The following is a 16,542-nucleotide window of genomic DNA, read 5'->3' on the forward strand; positions in this document are numbered from 1 at the left end:
AAAGCACCAGAGAAAAAGCACCTGACAACTCTTACAAAAGACACGCAGTATATTGTGTTTGACAAATACATAATGGTTTTGAAATCAGAAACATGATCCAAATAGACTGTCATCTGTTTATTAAGGGTGAAATTAGCCAATTTCAACTGTGGGTCATTTTCAAGTATCTGTAATACATTCATAAAATGGTGGCTTTGGTTTATATATTAATTGTCTACAACTGTCACATATACATATTCTGCACTTCATAACCAAAGTTATTTACTTATTTTAAGCTTCACACTACATTTCACAGTTTACTACACACTGGTACATATGGTCAGTTATACATTGTATTTCTGTACTTAAGTGGCACATCCATTAGCTGACACTTAAAGAAAGCTACCATATCGTAATAGAGGCACAGCTGTTATTGTATGACCAAAGATGTTTAGACTCTTATCTATGGATGGCTGATAACCTTCTGTAAGCTACTGGCACAATATTCAGTGACATAATATGACATTATTCTCATACATACTGCCTTATTAAAAGTATAGGATCGGAACTCTTACATCATATATCGTGCCACATGTACTATTAGAAATTACAGTACAAATTGTTAACCATAAAGATTATGTCTGACCTCTTAATGGGGTGAGCCCATCAGTCTATAAAATAAAACATTGGTGATGTAGTAACAAATACTTCCAGATATAATAAAAATTTGCAGTTTCATATCTCATGTGATACATCACTAATTAATTACACGCACATGTCCGAGAGGATCACGGGATGTATATAACCTAGCAAAATTCATAGAATATAAAAACATTGGTACACATGTGTCAAAGGCATCTTCAAAACCTTCTCCGAGTAGCACATGTTAATGCAACTACTTCTGGGAAGGGGAGATATGCTGGTCCTCGACCGAATCTGCCCAGTGGACAAGGGGTTGGTGTGCAGGCTAGCCTGGATGCAGTTTTTATGCCGTTTCCCACATCCCACCGTGTGTATACTGAGCTGGTTCCCATGGTCTGCCTCAGATATGCGCGTGTAGCGCGTGTGCTCACACTTATAAAAAAAGCACTCCGTCGTCAAGCCCCGAGTGGCCTACTGGGATCATCCTCGGTGGAGGATGCGGATAGGAGGGGCGTGTGGTCAGCACACCGCTCTCCCGGTCGTTATGATGGTATGATGGTATTCTTGACCGAAGCCGCTACTATTCAGTCGAGTACCTCCTCAATTGGCATCACGAGGCTGAGTGCACCCCGAAAAATGGCAACAGCGCATGGCGGCCTGGATGGTTTCCCATCCAAGCGCCGACCAGGCCCTACAGTGCTTAACTTCAGTGATCTCACGGGAACCGGTGTATACACTGCGGCAAGGCCATTGCCTCTTGCTCACACTTGCAGAATTTATTCTCTACATAGACATGTTGGGTATTATGTTAATGTCATGGGGGGGGGGGGGGGGGCTAGAGGAGAGGGAGGGGGGGGGGGAGGTGAATAGGAACTGGTGACATTTGATGTTTGGCCTTGTTAACACTTACTCCGCATCAGCAACTTCAAGTTTTATGTTGAAAATTTGTAAATGATGTTTTATGTTTTTTATTTTCCAGAAAATGAATGTATTTTTGGTACTGATGTGTCATGCTTTTTCTACATGTGCCATCCTGACAAAGTCCCTTAACAAACAAAAATTCAGCTTTGAAACTCCTAGGTTGAAATGAAAATGTGGACCTAGAGCTGATTTGTAAGACACATTTGTCCCACCACCCTGGTCTCAATAATTGGTCAACTAAAAAGTTTGTAGTAGTGAAAGTGTAATACTGGTGATCAAAGAAGAAAGTTTTCGACCTCATAAAATGAGTTTTAACCCTTTGAGTCCCACCAAAATGAAATAATTCACAAATTTTAAAAAAAAATCACATAATTAACCTTTTTATCATCATAGTAAACAATGATACAAGAAGTCATTGGCAAAAAAGAAAACATTCAGTTGTTTAAAAGAGGCAGTTTCACTTTGGAATTACTAGGCCATACAGTTTTCAACCACCCATCATTTCATGTGATATATTTGAAAGCAAATTTGCGTGTTTCCTAGACACAATCCCATATCTCAAAACTTTCACACACTCATCATGCCTGAAACAATTTACAGTCCTAAATAAGAAGCAAAAATGGGCCTGAAATTTAATAAATTTTGTATCAAAGCTATATACCATCCCAATGGTTTCATTTTGAAACCACTCATGAAAGCTGCAGTACTAACTGAAATTTATATTACAATAATTTTAGACATGCAATGGTCTCCTCAATATGGGCCCTATAAAAAAAGCCACATGTCACAATCTGCTACAATCACACAGCGCAATCTCTGTGCCGACTGTTGCTTTGAACACTGCAAATGACTGCTACAATGCACTACATTCATTGTACTACTAGGTGTCTATCTTGTAACAGCATCAGCAGTTTCATGCTAAAAGCTCTGGTATTCTTTGCACGGAAGACACAATAATCATGATAAAATGGTGTTTTCAAGCAGAAAACACTGGCACTCAAACAGTTAACCACAAAAGGGTTAAAAATAAATCTTTATTGGTATGACCTACTTCTACATCCACATCCACATCCACTTACGTACCATTCAAGCCAGTGTGTGTTGTGGAGAGTGCCTCGTGCCACTATTAGTGATTTTATGTCCTGTTCTACTCACGAACTGAGTGAGGAACAAATGACGTTCTGCATATCTTTGTACGCTCCCCGTGGCCTTTCACATTATTTCTACAATCCCTGCACAACGTGTACTGTGGAGACAGTAGGATTTATGCACAGCCTGTTTCCCTAAATTTTCCCAAACGGGCTTCAAAAATACAACAACGCCTTTCATCCAAAGGTTCCCATCTGACAAGTAGTGATAGTATATTGTCAGACTGGGGTATGGGACCTTTCAGTGTTCAGACAATAACTTTATTTCAAGATCACCTCTAATTACTATAAACATTCACATTGACAGTTTCAGCATATTAACTTCATATATAATAATTTTTGTGGACTATGTGACTAGTTATGGATTACTGTAATCTCAAGATAGCAGCTTATATTTTGAAACCAATAATCTGAATGTTTACAGTAGCTATTTTTCCCATTCAACTTCCCTGAGCCTCTATTACACTTTCATATGGGTGATACTGACTACTTATGATCCAAGTAGTAGATGCAGTTGCAAATGTAGAGCCAATGTGTGTCTGAATTTATTCGATGTCTGTTGCCATCCATCCTCGATAAGCGAGCCAAACACTGAAGTAGTACTCTCACTAGAATTGGTCACACTAGTGTTTTCTCTTGCGATTTCCTGTACAAATGCACTACATTTTCTCAGAACCCTCCCATCGTACTTAAGTTCTCCATCCATCATCATCATCATTGCTTCTGATTTCACCTATTCATATCACTTGACACACCTAAACAGTTATATGATGTGACATGCTCTAGGTGTGACAAGTAACCAAGCAATGGAGAGCTAAGATTTTTTTTTTTAATTTTAGTGTATGTTGTCATCTATTCTGGCTTGCTGAAAAGCTGCTTTGGTGTTTCCCGATGTAGAGGTTGATGGCTATTAGCTGTGATTGTGGATTTGCAGTCACCTGCTGCACAACCCACCAGCACACGATTAATAGCATGCACTGTGCCCCCTTGCTCATTCCCCATCACACCCCACCCCCACCACCCCCCACCCTGCCACTTGAAGCAAGAGTCAAAGGAACACACCAACTAAACTTTGCAGCCATGTTTACAGACACACTATAGAGATCAAGTAGCTGTAGCGATGCCAGCACTCCAAGCGATTACATTTCACACTGCAGTGAACAGAAGATGAATGACCTTTATGATGAAATCTACAGCCAGTCCTTAGATTTGATAATATTTCTTTGAAGAAAGGCAAGATTGGACAAAGTTTCCTATTGCAGTGTCAAATTTCTTTGTCATAAATATTTGACATATCAACTTTGACAAAGAAATATGACAGTGTAATACTGGTCTAAGAACGTTGTTTACATATCCCTACTGCGATGAACACTCTAACAACTCAGAGAATCCATCAATGCTGCTTTGATGCCCACTGACAATATGTTGTTACAAAAGGTATGGAACTAATTTTATTACCACTCAGACACATGTCTTGTACCAAAGGGGAACTCTCAGAACTTTATGAGTTTACAGTTCTACACATGCATCAATCATATTTGTACAAGTACAGGGTGGCGCATGAAATATGTTACTATTTTGTTTTTGAGTATAAACTTTATTGTCAATACTATCTGAAAGGAACATATACCACAATGAAGAGCCGTCCATGGAGATCTGTTCTAACTCAGCACATGCTCAATATGTCCACCATTTTGTTTCCTAACTTCCTTCAAATGAACACTAAAGTTAGTGGTTACCCTACGGGACACGTCTTCCATAATTTCACTGCAAGCTTGAAGAATAAGTCTTTAGAGCTCCATTAAATCACATGGACGTTTCGGGAAAATTTTTTCCTTTAGGTACTCCCAAAGAAAAAAAGTCACATGGATTGAGGTCTGGACTATTGGGGGGCCAATTTTGTCCGTCATTGAAGCGACCTGAGTGAAATGATCCGCATGTCAAAATGCTCGTGTAAAAACCCCAACACAGTGTTTGCAGTATGTGGCCTTGCTTCATCTTGCATGAACCACTGTGTGTTGAAGGGCAAGGCAGTAGCAAGAAGCTGTGGAATGAAGCGTTTGCGAAGCATTCTCAAATAACGCTCGCTCTTCACAGTTTCTTCAAAGAAAAATGGTCCAATAAGTCCGTGACTGGAAATTGCTGCCCACACTGTAATCCTTGGACCATAATGTTGTCATTCATGAAGCACTTGTGGGTTTTCAGTGGCCCAAAAGCCTACATTTTGTTTGTTAACCACACCGTCTAAATGAAAATGTGCCTCGTCTGAAAACCATACGTTGTTGAGAGTTTCTTCCCTATTCTCTGCCCACTGAGCAAACAGTAGTCTCTGCTGCTTGTGTTCTTCAGCGAGCTTCTGTGCACAGGTCATCTTGTATGGGTACATATGGAGGTCACTTTTAAGAATGTGTTGAATGGAGCATCTGGATATTCCCAGTTGCACTGCTGTCTTTCTACACAATTTCCCGCGATTTCTCTGTACAGCAATTCGTACCACTTCAATATTCCCCAGTGAACAAACAGGCTTAGGCCAAGGTCACTTCGCTTCCAATACTGTTCCTTCCTGTACAAATTTATCGTACAACCTGTGGATGGTCTTCTTGCAAGGGACCCATTGTGTGTTAAACTGTTGTCGAAAATGCCTCTGAGTCACAACAAGGCTTTTCGTTTCATGAAAAAGTAACACAATTGCCGATTGTTGCTGTGTTGTCAGTCTTCCATTGTCAGCCATTGCTGCTTACTAGTCTCCTAGCGGCAGTATCGTGAATTACACGTCATTTCGTAACTCATTTGTTTTTCCAAGCTCTGCTGGTACTGCTGTAGAGATCCCAGCGGGATATCTAATGTGCATCATAAATTGTGAAAGAAACAATTGGTAACACATTTCGTGCCTCATCCTGTAATACTTAGGAAAATATAGAGCTCTGAAAGTGAATGAATCATTTATAGTAGCCCTAAATTTGTAACAAATTCATGAGGCCAATTGCACCTCTGAGACAATACTCCATATCATCACAATTCCATTATTAATAGATGAAGTTATACAATGGTAACACCAACGTTTGCATAGAAATAAAGAATTAAGACTGGAAACTGAGGTTCAGATGACACAGCAATATCAAAGTAAGCCAGATGGTGCCACATTGATGACAGTTGCTGAAAACACAGAACAATAGTCTACAGCAGTTGCCAGTGCACTGTGAGGAGGCAATATTCAGGGATGGAAAAGAATTCGCACCTGAGGTAGGTGGGGAAGATGTCGACGACGACGCTGTTGACGACCGCAATGCACATGCCGGAGAGCACGATGAAGGCCATGGGCAGCAGCAGGATCTGCAGCTCCGTCTGGGCCCAGATCATGGACACCCCGCACGCACCAGACACTGCCAGGCACACCGCTGCAACACAGATGGGGCATCCAAAACTAGACCACTGCCTGAAAGTTCGCAGCTGTGACATCGGAAGTGGGAAGGTGCACGGACAGGGACAGCACCTACAGCTCTGTCTGTGTTCATACCACAGACACCCCGCATGCTCTAGACACCTCTGGGCACACTGCTACAACACAACCTGAGTTACAACATGGGATATCCCAAACTGGAACACCAGGTGTGGGAGACACACGGGCAGCAGCAGGACCGCCATGCCTGTCCGAGTCCATGTCATGGAAACCATGCATGCCCCAGACACCCCCGCCCCCCAGGCACACTGCTTCGGTGCAATATAAGCCACAACATAGGAAGTCCCAAATTGGTCAACTGTGTGGGCAGTAACAAATGGAACACTAGCAGCAGGAGGTGCATGGACAACAAACAGCTCTGTCTGCATTCACATCATAGACACCCGTACAGTGCAACACAAGTTACAACACAGGATATTACAAACTAGTTCACTATCTGGGAGTAACCAACAGCAACATCAGCAGTGGGATCCACATGGGCAGCAACAGTATCTACAGCTCCATCTGGATCCATACCATGGAAAACATAGCAGACACTTCTAGGCGCACAACTGCAACACAGTACAACACAAACTACAGCATAGGGCTTCCCAGACCAGCTTGTTATTTTGGTGTTTACAGCAGTTGGAAGCATGCTCGTCAAGAGGTGGATGGATGGTATCAAGGAGAAATGTAGCATAAAGTCCCTATCCAAAAAGGAGTGGTAAAGTTCTGGCAAAAACTCAGGCTATAGAAATGGCAATTATTACCTGGTACCTCACCATCCATAACCATCTCATCCATCTTACTAACGCACTAAAATGCCTTGGACCAACCACAATAATCTGGAATCCCTTCTATAAACCACTCAAAAAAGACCCCAAAATAGACTGAAACCACTATGAAGATTACATCCTTCCAGTATTCTCTATATGCACAAAAGCCTTGTATGAACCCATCCTCACCTTTTCCAATGTACGTTCCATCCCCTAAATTTTACCACACCTTAAAAAACCTAGAAAACCACACACACCACCTCACCTTCCATACTCAATACACCTTTCCCACTTTCTTTGTCTACCCCTCTTTCCTCAAATAGCCTTTACTATTTATAAATATCTCAAATCTGAAGATGAAAATAAACCAACTGCCTCCTCCAGTCTTCTCCAATACTGGATTGTTAGCACAACTAAACCAACACATCATTCACTGCACCTCCTCATCCTCCACATACTATCTCAAAGCCACTCCAAAAGACTCCTCCTTCCTAACCCATTCGTCTGCTCTGAGATCTCACCTATGTGTAATTCTGGCATTAGCGCTAACAGAGGGTGCTGATTATGTGCAGCACTATGTTTTCTTTAATTGTGGTTTCTTTAGCAATTTGTTTTATAGTTTTTTTAATATTATTCCGTGCACAATCAAAGGCACTTGAGCAAATGCTACTGTCCTTTTATACGTTATAAGCTCACTACACACTTCAACTATTGTATCCCCCTTTATTTTAAATTATTGAAAACTAGTGTATGCCTACATTAGTAACATCTGGTGAACTTACAACACAAACATCTTTCGGCTACTGTGCGGCAGCTTGTTTTGAACAGGACTGCTACTGGCAACATGACTTGTGCATATGATGTCATTTATATACACTCCTGGAAATTGAAATAAGAACACCGTGAATTCATTGTCCCAGGAAGGGGAAACTTTATTGACACATTCCTGGGGTCAGATACATCACATGATCACACTGACAGAACCACAGGCACATAAACACAGGCAACAGAGCATGCACAATGTCGGCACTAGTACAGTGTATATCCACCTTTCGCAGCAATGCAGGCTGCTATTCTCCCATGGAGACGATCGTAGAGATGCTGGATGTAGTCCTGTGGAACAGCTTGCCATGCCATTTCCACCTGGCGCCTCAGTTGAACCAGCGTTCGTGCTGGACGTGCAGACCGCGTGAGACGATGCTTCATCCAGTCCCAAACATGCTCAATGGGGGACAGATCCGGAGATCTTGCTGGCCAGGGTAGTTGACTTACACCTTCTAGAGCACGTTGGGTGGCACGGGATACATGCGGACGTGCATTGTCCTGTTGGAACAGCAAGTTCCCTTGCCGGTCTAGGAATGGTAGAACGATGGGTTCGATGACGGTTTGGATGTACCGTGCACTATTCAGTGCCCCTCGACGATCACCAGTGGTGTACGGCCAGTGTAGGAGATCGCTTCCCACACCATGATGCCGGGTGTTGGCCCTGTGTGCCTCGGTTGTATGCAGTCCTGATTGTGGCGCTCACCTGCACGGCGCCAAACACGCATACGACCATCATTGGCACCAAGGCAGAAGCGACTCTCATCGCTGAAGACGACACGTCTCCATTCGTCCCTCCATTCACGCCTGTCGCGACACCACTGGAGGCGGGCTGCACGATGTTGGGGCGTGAGCGGAAGACGGCCTAACGGTGCGCGGGACCGTAGCCCAGCTTCATGGAGACGGTTGCGAATGGTCCTCGCCGATACCCCAGGAGCAACAGTGTCCCTAATTTGCTGGGAAGTGGCGGTGCGGTCCCCTACGGCACTGCGTAGGATCGTACGGTCTTGGCGTGCATCCGTGCGTCGCTGCGGTCCGGTCCCAGGTCGACGGGCACGTGCACCTTCCGCCGACCACTGGCGACAACATCGATGTACTGTGGAGACCTCACACCCCACGTGTTGAGCAATTCGGCGGTACGTCCACCCGGCCTCCCGCATGCCCACTATACGCCCTCGCTCAAAGTCCGTCAACTGCACATACGGCTCACGTCCACGCTGTCACGGCATGCTACCAGTGTTAAAGACTGCGATGGAGCTCCGTATGCCACGGCAAACTGGCTGACACTGACAGCGGCGGTGCACAAATGCTGTGCAGGTAGCGCCATTCGACGGCCAACACCGCGGTTCCTGGTGTGTCCGCTGTGCCGTGCATGTGATCATTGCTTGTACAGCCCTCTCGCAGTGTCCGGAGCAAGTATGGTGGGTCTGACACACCGGTGTCAATGTGTTCTTTTTTCCATTTCCAGGAGTGTATATTTGGTGATGCTGGTGCTGATTTTGCATTCAACATTTGATGATGCCACTATGGCTGTAGTACATTAGGACTTTGTTTTTATAAAACAGGTCTGCCTCTTCATACTTAAATGAACAAATGCCTGTATATGTCAGTAGTACTTTTCATTATGGACTATTTATGTTTTTAAGTTGTAGACAATCTGTGAGTGTATTTATGTTTTTTCCATTTTTTGCTGCAGATCTGATGATGATCATTATAGAAGAAAACCGGTAATCTGTTAACAAAAAGTTTGTGACCATAGACATAAATTAAAGGAAACTTGTCGTGTTTCACTTTTTCCGAGCAAAAAGTGGGATTTCACCACTGCCAGCCAGTTCAGATAGGAGTATGCAGGGATGAAGAGGTCTGCACACAGTCAACTAGCACGGAGAGCTGTATCAGACTAGTCTTCACACTGAAGCTTACTAAAACAATAACACCATACAACAATATTTGCTCAAGACATTATTCTGGAGGCACAAAATATTAGCATCAGACAAATAGTCTGGATGGAGCGGTGAAGCTGCCAGTGCCCTCACCGATGATGGTCTTCTTGGAGACGACCCTGAGCAGCAGGGTGACGGAGGCAAAGGAGACGGCCATGCCAACACCGATGATGAGAGTGTTCTGGAAGCTGGAACTGCTGATGGATGCTGAGCATGCTGCCTCCGGGATTGGTGTGCTGGAGTTCTCCAGGAGGCCACTGGTGACAGTGGCTTCCATCCAGGTGGCCTCCTCGGTCCACAGCTCTGTGGCGGTCACATTCAGAACACTGCAGGAAAGAGAAGTTGATTTATTTTCTGATATTGTGGCAGGTGACCAATCACTTCAGTAAATGACCTGCCCTGTTTTGGAATGGATTTGTGTTCTGATAGAAAACTGAAACTGGTAGGCCGGACCACCCACCCTTGTAGCTTCCATTGTGATAGAACAGGTGGGTACGTCAGCTGATAACATTTTTATGTCGGAAGATAAATAGTGTTTATCCAAGTCATATAGGTTAATTACCGTCTTTTGCGACTGTAACGGAAGTCTTATTATGACCAGATGTGTTTTGCTTTATTCGCATGAAACATAAATATTTAGTGCAGTAAAAGTGCTGTGTGTCAAATACACAAAACATACACGTGGAACAATAACGAGAATGAAGCAAACAAGAAAGAAATCTGATGATCGAAGATGCTTTTGCATAACACGGTAATTAATCTATACAACTTGTACATCTGCAACTGTGGAAGAAAGAGGTTGAAAAAAACAAAGAAGACAACTTTTTATTCATGTTTGACTTCTACATCAAACTAACAGTATTTATCTATATTACCAAACTACTAACCCGATTCACAGTGCTATTATACCGATACCTTATTTGATGGCTTCCAGGGGCATCAAAAATTTGATTTTCAATATTTAATACAGAAGGGTTTGAAACATATACTGTATTCGAACATTACGAAGTACCTCGAAGAAAATGGTTTATTAACATATAGTCAGCACGGATTCAGAAAATATTGTTCTTGCAAAACACAACTAGCTCTTTATACTCATGAAGTAATGAATGCTATCGACAGGGGATGTCAAATTGATTCCATATTTTTAGATTTCCAGAAGGCTTTCAACACCGTTCCTCACAAGCGTCTTGTAACCAAACTGCATGCCTATGGAATGTTGCCTCAGGTGTGCGACTGGGTTTATCATTTCCTGTCAGAAATGTTGCAGTTTGTACTTATAGATGGAAAGTAATCGAGTAAAACAGAAGTAATATCTGGTATTCCCCAAGGAAGTTTGTAGGCCCTCTATTGTTCCTGATCTACACTCCTGGAAATGGAAAAAAGAACACATTGACACCGGTGTGTCAGACCCACCATACTTGCTCTGGACACTGCGAGAGGGCTGTACAAGCAATGATCACACGCACGGCACAGCGGACACACGAGGAACCGCAGTGTTGGCCGTCGAATGGCGCTAGCTGCGCAGCATTTGTGCACCGCCGCCGTCAGTGTCAGCCAGTTTGCCGTGGCATACGGAGCTCCATCGCAGTCTTTAACACTGGTACCATGCCGCGACAGCGTGGATGTGAACCATATGTGCAGTTGACGGACTTTGAGCGAGGGCGTATAGTGGGCATGCGGGAGGCCGGGTGGACGTACCGCCGAATTGCTCAACACGTGGGGCGTGAGGTCTCCACAGTACATCGATGTTGTCGCCAGTGGTCGGCGGAAGGTGCACGTGCCCGTCGACCTGGGACCGGACCGCAGCGACGCACGGATGCACGCCAAGACCGTAGGATCCTACGCAGTGCCATAGGGGACCGCACCGCCACTTCCCAGCAAATTAGGGACACTGTTGCTCCTGGGGTATCGGCGAGGACCATTCGCAACCGTCTCCATGAAGCTGGGCTACGGTCCCGCACACCGTAAGGCCGTCTTCCGCTCACACCCCAACATCGTGCAGCCCGCCTCCAGTGGTGTCGCGACAGGCGTGAATGGAGGGACGAATAGAGACGTGTCGTCTTCAGCGATGAGAGTCGCTTCTGCCTCGGTGCCAATGATGGTCGTATGCGTGTTTGGCGCCGTGCAGGTGAGTGCCACAATCACGACTGCATACGACCGAGGGACACAGGGCCAACACCCGGCATCATGGTGGGGGAGCGATCTCCTACACTGGCCGTACACCACTGGTGATCGTCGAGGGGACACTGAATAGTGCACAGTACATCCAAACCGTCATCGAACCCATCGTTCTACCATTCCTAGACCGGCAAGGGAACTTGCTGTTCCAACAGGACAATGCACGTCCGCATGTATCCCGTGCCACCCAACGTGCTCTAGAAGGTGTAAGTCAACTACCCTGGCCAGCAAGATCTCCGGATCTGTCCCCCATTGAGCATGTTTGGGACTGGATGAAGCGTCGTCTCACGCGGTCTGCACGTCCAGCACGAACGCTGGTCCAACTGAGGCACCAGGTGGAAATGGCATGGCAAGCCGTTCCACAGGACTACATCCAGCATCTCTATGATCGTCTCCATGGGAGAATAGCAGCCTGCATTGCTGCGAAAGGTGGATATACACTGTACTAGTGCCGACATTGTGCATGCTCTGTTGCCTGTGTCTATGTGCCAGTGGTTCTGTCAGTGTGATCATGTGATGTATCTGACCCCAGGAAAGTGTCAATAAAGTTTCCCCTTCCTGGGACAATGAATTCACGGTGTTCTTATTTCAATTTCCAGGAGTGTATATTAACAAGACAGGAGACAATCTCAGTAGCTGTCTTAAATTGCTTCCAGGTGATGCTGTTATTTACCATCTTGTGAAGTTATCAGATAACAAAAACGAATTGTAAAATGATTTAGATAAAATATCTGTATGGTGTGAAAAGTGGCAATTGACCCTGAATAAAGGAAAGTTTGAAGTTACTCACATGAGTACTAAAAGCAATCCACTAAATTCTGATTACAGGGTAAGTAACACAAGTCTGAAGGTTGTAAATTCAACTAAATACTTACAGATTACAATTACAAATAACCTAAATTGAAATGATCACATAGATAATGTTGTGGGTAGAACAAACCAAAGACTGCAATTCATTGGCAGAACACTGAGAAGGTGCAACAGATTTACTAAAGAGACTGCTTACACCATGCTTGTCCGCCATATTCTGGAGTACTGCTGTGTGGTGTGGAATCTGTATCAGGTGTGACTGATGGATGGCATCGAAAAAGTAGAAAGAAGGGCAGCTCTTTTTGTATTATCGCGGAATAGGGGAGATAGTGCCAAAGACATGATATGTGAATTGGAGTGGCAGTCATTAAAACAAAGGCATTTTTCATTGCAACGGGATCTTCCCATGAAATTTCAATCACCAGTTTTCTCCTCAGATTGCAAAAACATTCTGTTGGCACCCACCTACATAGGGAGAAATGATCATCACGATAAAATCAGAGAAATCATGGCTCGCACAGAAAAATTTAAGTGGTTGTTTTTCCCGCATGCCATTTGAGAGTGGAGCAGTAGAGAGACAACTTGAAAGTGGTTCATTGAAATCTCTGAGAGGTACTTTATTGTGAATAATCACATAGATTTAGATATTGACTGAACTTATTTTTTTTTTACTGCATTTCCTGTTATTCATTTCAAACCATACAGCCACCATACACACAAAATGCACAGGTATTGTAGACAGAACATACACAGTTACATACAGTGTTCCAGGAATGGATTTATACTGTTTGAACTTTAATGGCTGAGAAGGTATTAGTGATAAACTGATCCAATTGTGATTATATGGTGCTCTCATAAGTAGTATGTGCAGCCATTCATTTGTTTTTTCTTTTGTTATTTTCAGTTGCCAGTAACTACATGTAAATAAAAATATGGCTGGAAACTTTTTCCTTGAGCAAAGAAAGTGGATTTTGAAGTGATATTGGAAATGCGAAAATTTGAAAGAAGTTCAGAGGTGATGTCTTGTGGAGTTGGTTACTTCACCACCATCACATGTAACAACAATGAAACTACCCAATATATCTGAGAGGAAAAGAAGTGTCTGAAGAAGGAATTGTGTGGCATGAAGAAGTCCGTAGCAGACGACAGGGGGGTGGACACACTGGTACAATCTTTCACAAGAAGCCCAGAGAAATCCATATAGCATGCTGCAAGTGAAACATGTGTATGCAAATCACATATTCACTGCATTTTAAAGCAATAAAGCGGAAATCCTACATTCTACAGTTGTGACAAATGAGGCTGATCCATTTAGGTGCCTCAAATTTTGTGACTGGATTTGCGATAATGAACAGTTGACTGATGTCATTGTTTGGTCTGATGAACCGACATTTTATCTGGATGGAACTGTCAGTCACCATAGCTGTGTGTACTGCGCAAGAGATAATTCCTATGTTGCGTAAGATCAATGTGTTTCCTTTTCGAAGGAAAAAAAAATCATAGTCTTTAGTATTTTTGTAGATACCTGTGGCAGTAGTGAATCTCTTGACAGCCTTTGCCATAATTCAGTGCAACTGAACAGAGCAGATCAGTAACACTATGTCTAATACCCTGCAAGATGCTTGAACATCCTCAGGTATGGACGGAGCAAGTTGTTGCAGAGTAGTAAGTATACTGGTATCCAAATGCTGTCATAATCTAAGCATTAAGAGGTACTATCTTATGTTAAAGGATTAACGCAATAAGTCAAGTAATACTGCTAGAAACCATGTATACGTCTAAAGGCACTGTAAATCACGGTGTGCAAATTACCCAGACTATATTCGTCCAGTATTCCAGAGCGACAGCACTTAACATCGTCGAACAAACTTTACACATAATTCCAAACCTTCACAAAACTCACAAAATGAAGAAAGAAATAAACTTTGTTGCCTACTACATTTTTGCTATTTATGTACTAAAAATGCAGCATCAGGCATGATGTTTTCATTTATTACTTTTTTAGTACTATCTCTATTCAAAAGACGTTTGGCAGACACATCCACATACGCTGAGGTGACAAAGGTCATGGGATAGTAATGCGCACATATACAGATGGTGGTAGTACTGCGTACACAACGTATAAAAGGGCAGTGCATTGGCGGAGGTGTCATTTGTATGAGGGTGACTCAGGTGAAAAGGTTTCCAGTGGGCTTATGGTCACATCAGGGAAACTACCAGACATTGTGTGGTGTCACTGCCAGACACCACACTTGCTAGGTGGTTGCCTTTAAATTGGCCGCGGTCGTGTTAGTATACGTCGGACCCGCGTGTCGCCACTATCAGTGATTGCAGACCGAGCGCCGCCACACGGCAGGTCTAGAGACACTTCCTAGCACTCGCCCAGTTGTACAGCCGACTTTGCTAGTGATGGTTCACTGTCTACATACGCTCTCATTTGCAGAGACGACAGTTTAGCATAGCCTTCAGCTATGTCATTTGCTACAACCTAGCAAGGCGCCATATTCCATTACTATAATTACTATCTTCAAGAATGTACTCTGAACAGATAACATTGTGAATCATGTACTGTCAAGAGCGCCATTCATCATTAATGGATTAAAGTTAAGTATCAAACTAATTACGTCCGCTTTCTGAATTCTCATTCCTTGTCATGTTCCAGACCTCACGTCAGTATAGTTCTTCCCTCCTCACAGCAGCCTGCGTGAGCTAAAACGCGTGCATTTCAGCCTCCACTCGTAACATGGTGTTGGCTCTTCTGCTAACACAAAACATTGAACAAAGAGTGGTAGTTGGAGCTAGACATGTGGGACTTTCCATTTCAGAATTGGTTAGGGAATTCAATATTCATACATAAATAGTGTCAAGAGTTGGCTGTCAGTCTTCACTCAATGACTGGAAGTGGCAGTATTTGCTTATAGTTGTCAGTGCTAACAGACAAGCAATATTGCACGAAATAACTGCAGAAATCAATGTGGGATGATGACGAATGTGTCCCTTAGAGCAGTGCAGCAAAATTTGGTACTAACAGAGTACGGCAGCAAATGTCCGACATGACTGCCTTAGCTAACAGCACAACATCGCCTGCATCACCTCTCTTGGGGCTTGTGACTGTATCATTTTGCACCAGTACACTTGGAAAATGGTGGCCTGGTGAGAGGAGTGCTGATTTCAGTTTATGAGAGCTGACGTTCGGTTTTGAGTGTGTTGTAGGCCCCACAAAGCCGTGGACCCAAGTTGTCAACAAGGCACAGTGCAAGCTGGTAGTGGTTCCATAATGGTGTGAGCTGTGTTTACATGGAATGGACTGGGTCCTCTGGTCCTGGTCCAACTGTACTGCTCACTGACCAGTTTGTGTTTGGCTACTTGGAGACCATTTTCAGCCATTCATGGACTTCATGTTCCCAAACAATGATTAAACTTTTATGGATCACATTGTACCATATCACCAGGCCACAGTTGTTCATGACTGGTTTGAAGAACATCCTGGAAAATTCCACCAATTGATCTAACCATCCAAATAACCCAATATGAATCCCATTGAACATTTATGGCACATAATCAGGAGCTCAGTTTGTGGAGGAAATCATGTACTGGCAACACTTTTCCAATTACGGACAGCTATAGAGGCAGCCTGGCTCAATTTCTGCAGGGGACTTCCAACAACTTGTTGAGACGATGCCACATTGAGCTGCTGCAAAAACAGGTCTGACACAATATTTGGGAGGTATCCCATGACTTTTGTCACCTCAGTGTGTTATATGTTCATCTTCCAAACAGTAAGAGGAATTCTTCCACCTTACATACGAAACACGTCTTCAAGCTATTCTCGAGTACGGTACTTGTGTCTTGTATTAATTCTATTTTTTGTGACTGTTAAT

At 43.6% G+C, this 16,542-nt stretch overlaps 1 protein-coding gene across 1 annotated transcript in view; it reads right to left on the minus strand.

Moving 5' to 3' along the window:
• Positions 1–16,542, minus strand: part of LOC126109825 (synaptic vesicle glycoprotein 2A-like) — a 181,810-nt gene that overhangs the window by 16,337 nt on the left and 148,931 nt on the right. Inside the window, exons 9-10 of the mRNA XM_049914881.1 lie at positions 9,764–9,996; positions 5,929–6,088 (exon numbers count right to left, since the gene is read on the minus strand). Coding sequence (XP_049770838.1) covers positions 5,929–6,088; positions 9,764–9,996 — 393 coding nt within the window. The remainder of the gene's footprint in view (positions 1–5,928; positions 6,089–9,763; positions 9,997–16,542) is intronic.

This window comes from Schistocerca cancellata, chromosome 12 (genome assembly GCF_023864275.1).
Source record: "Schistocerca cancellata isolate TAMUIC-IGC-003103 chromosome 12, iqSchCanc2.1, whole genome shotgun sequence".
In the NCBI taxonomy this organism is placed as follows: domain Eukaryota; kingdom Metazoa; phylum Arthropoda; class Insecta; order Orthoptera; family Acrididae; genus Schistocerca; species Schistocerca cancellata.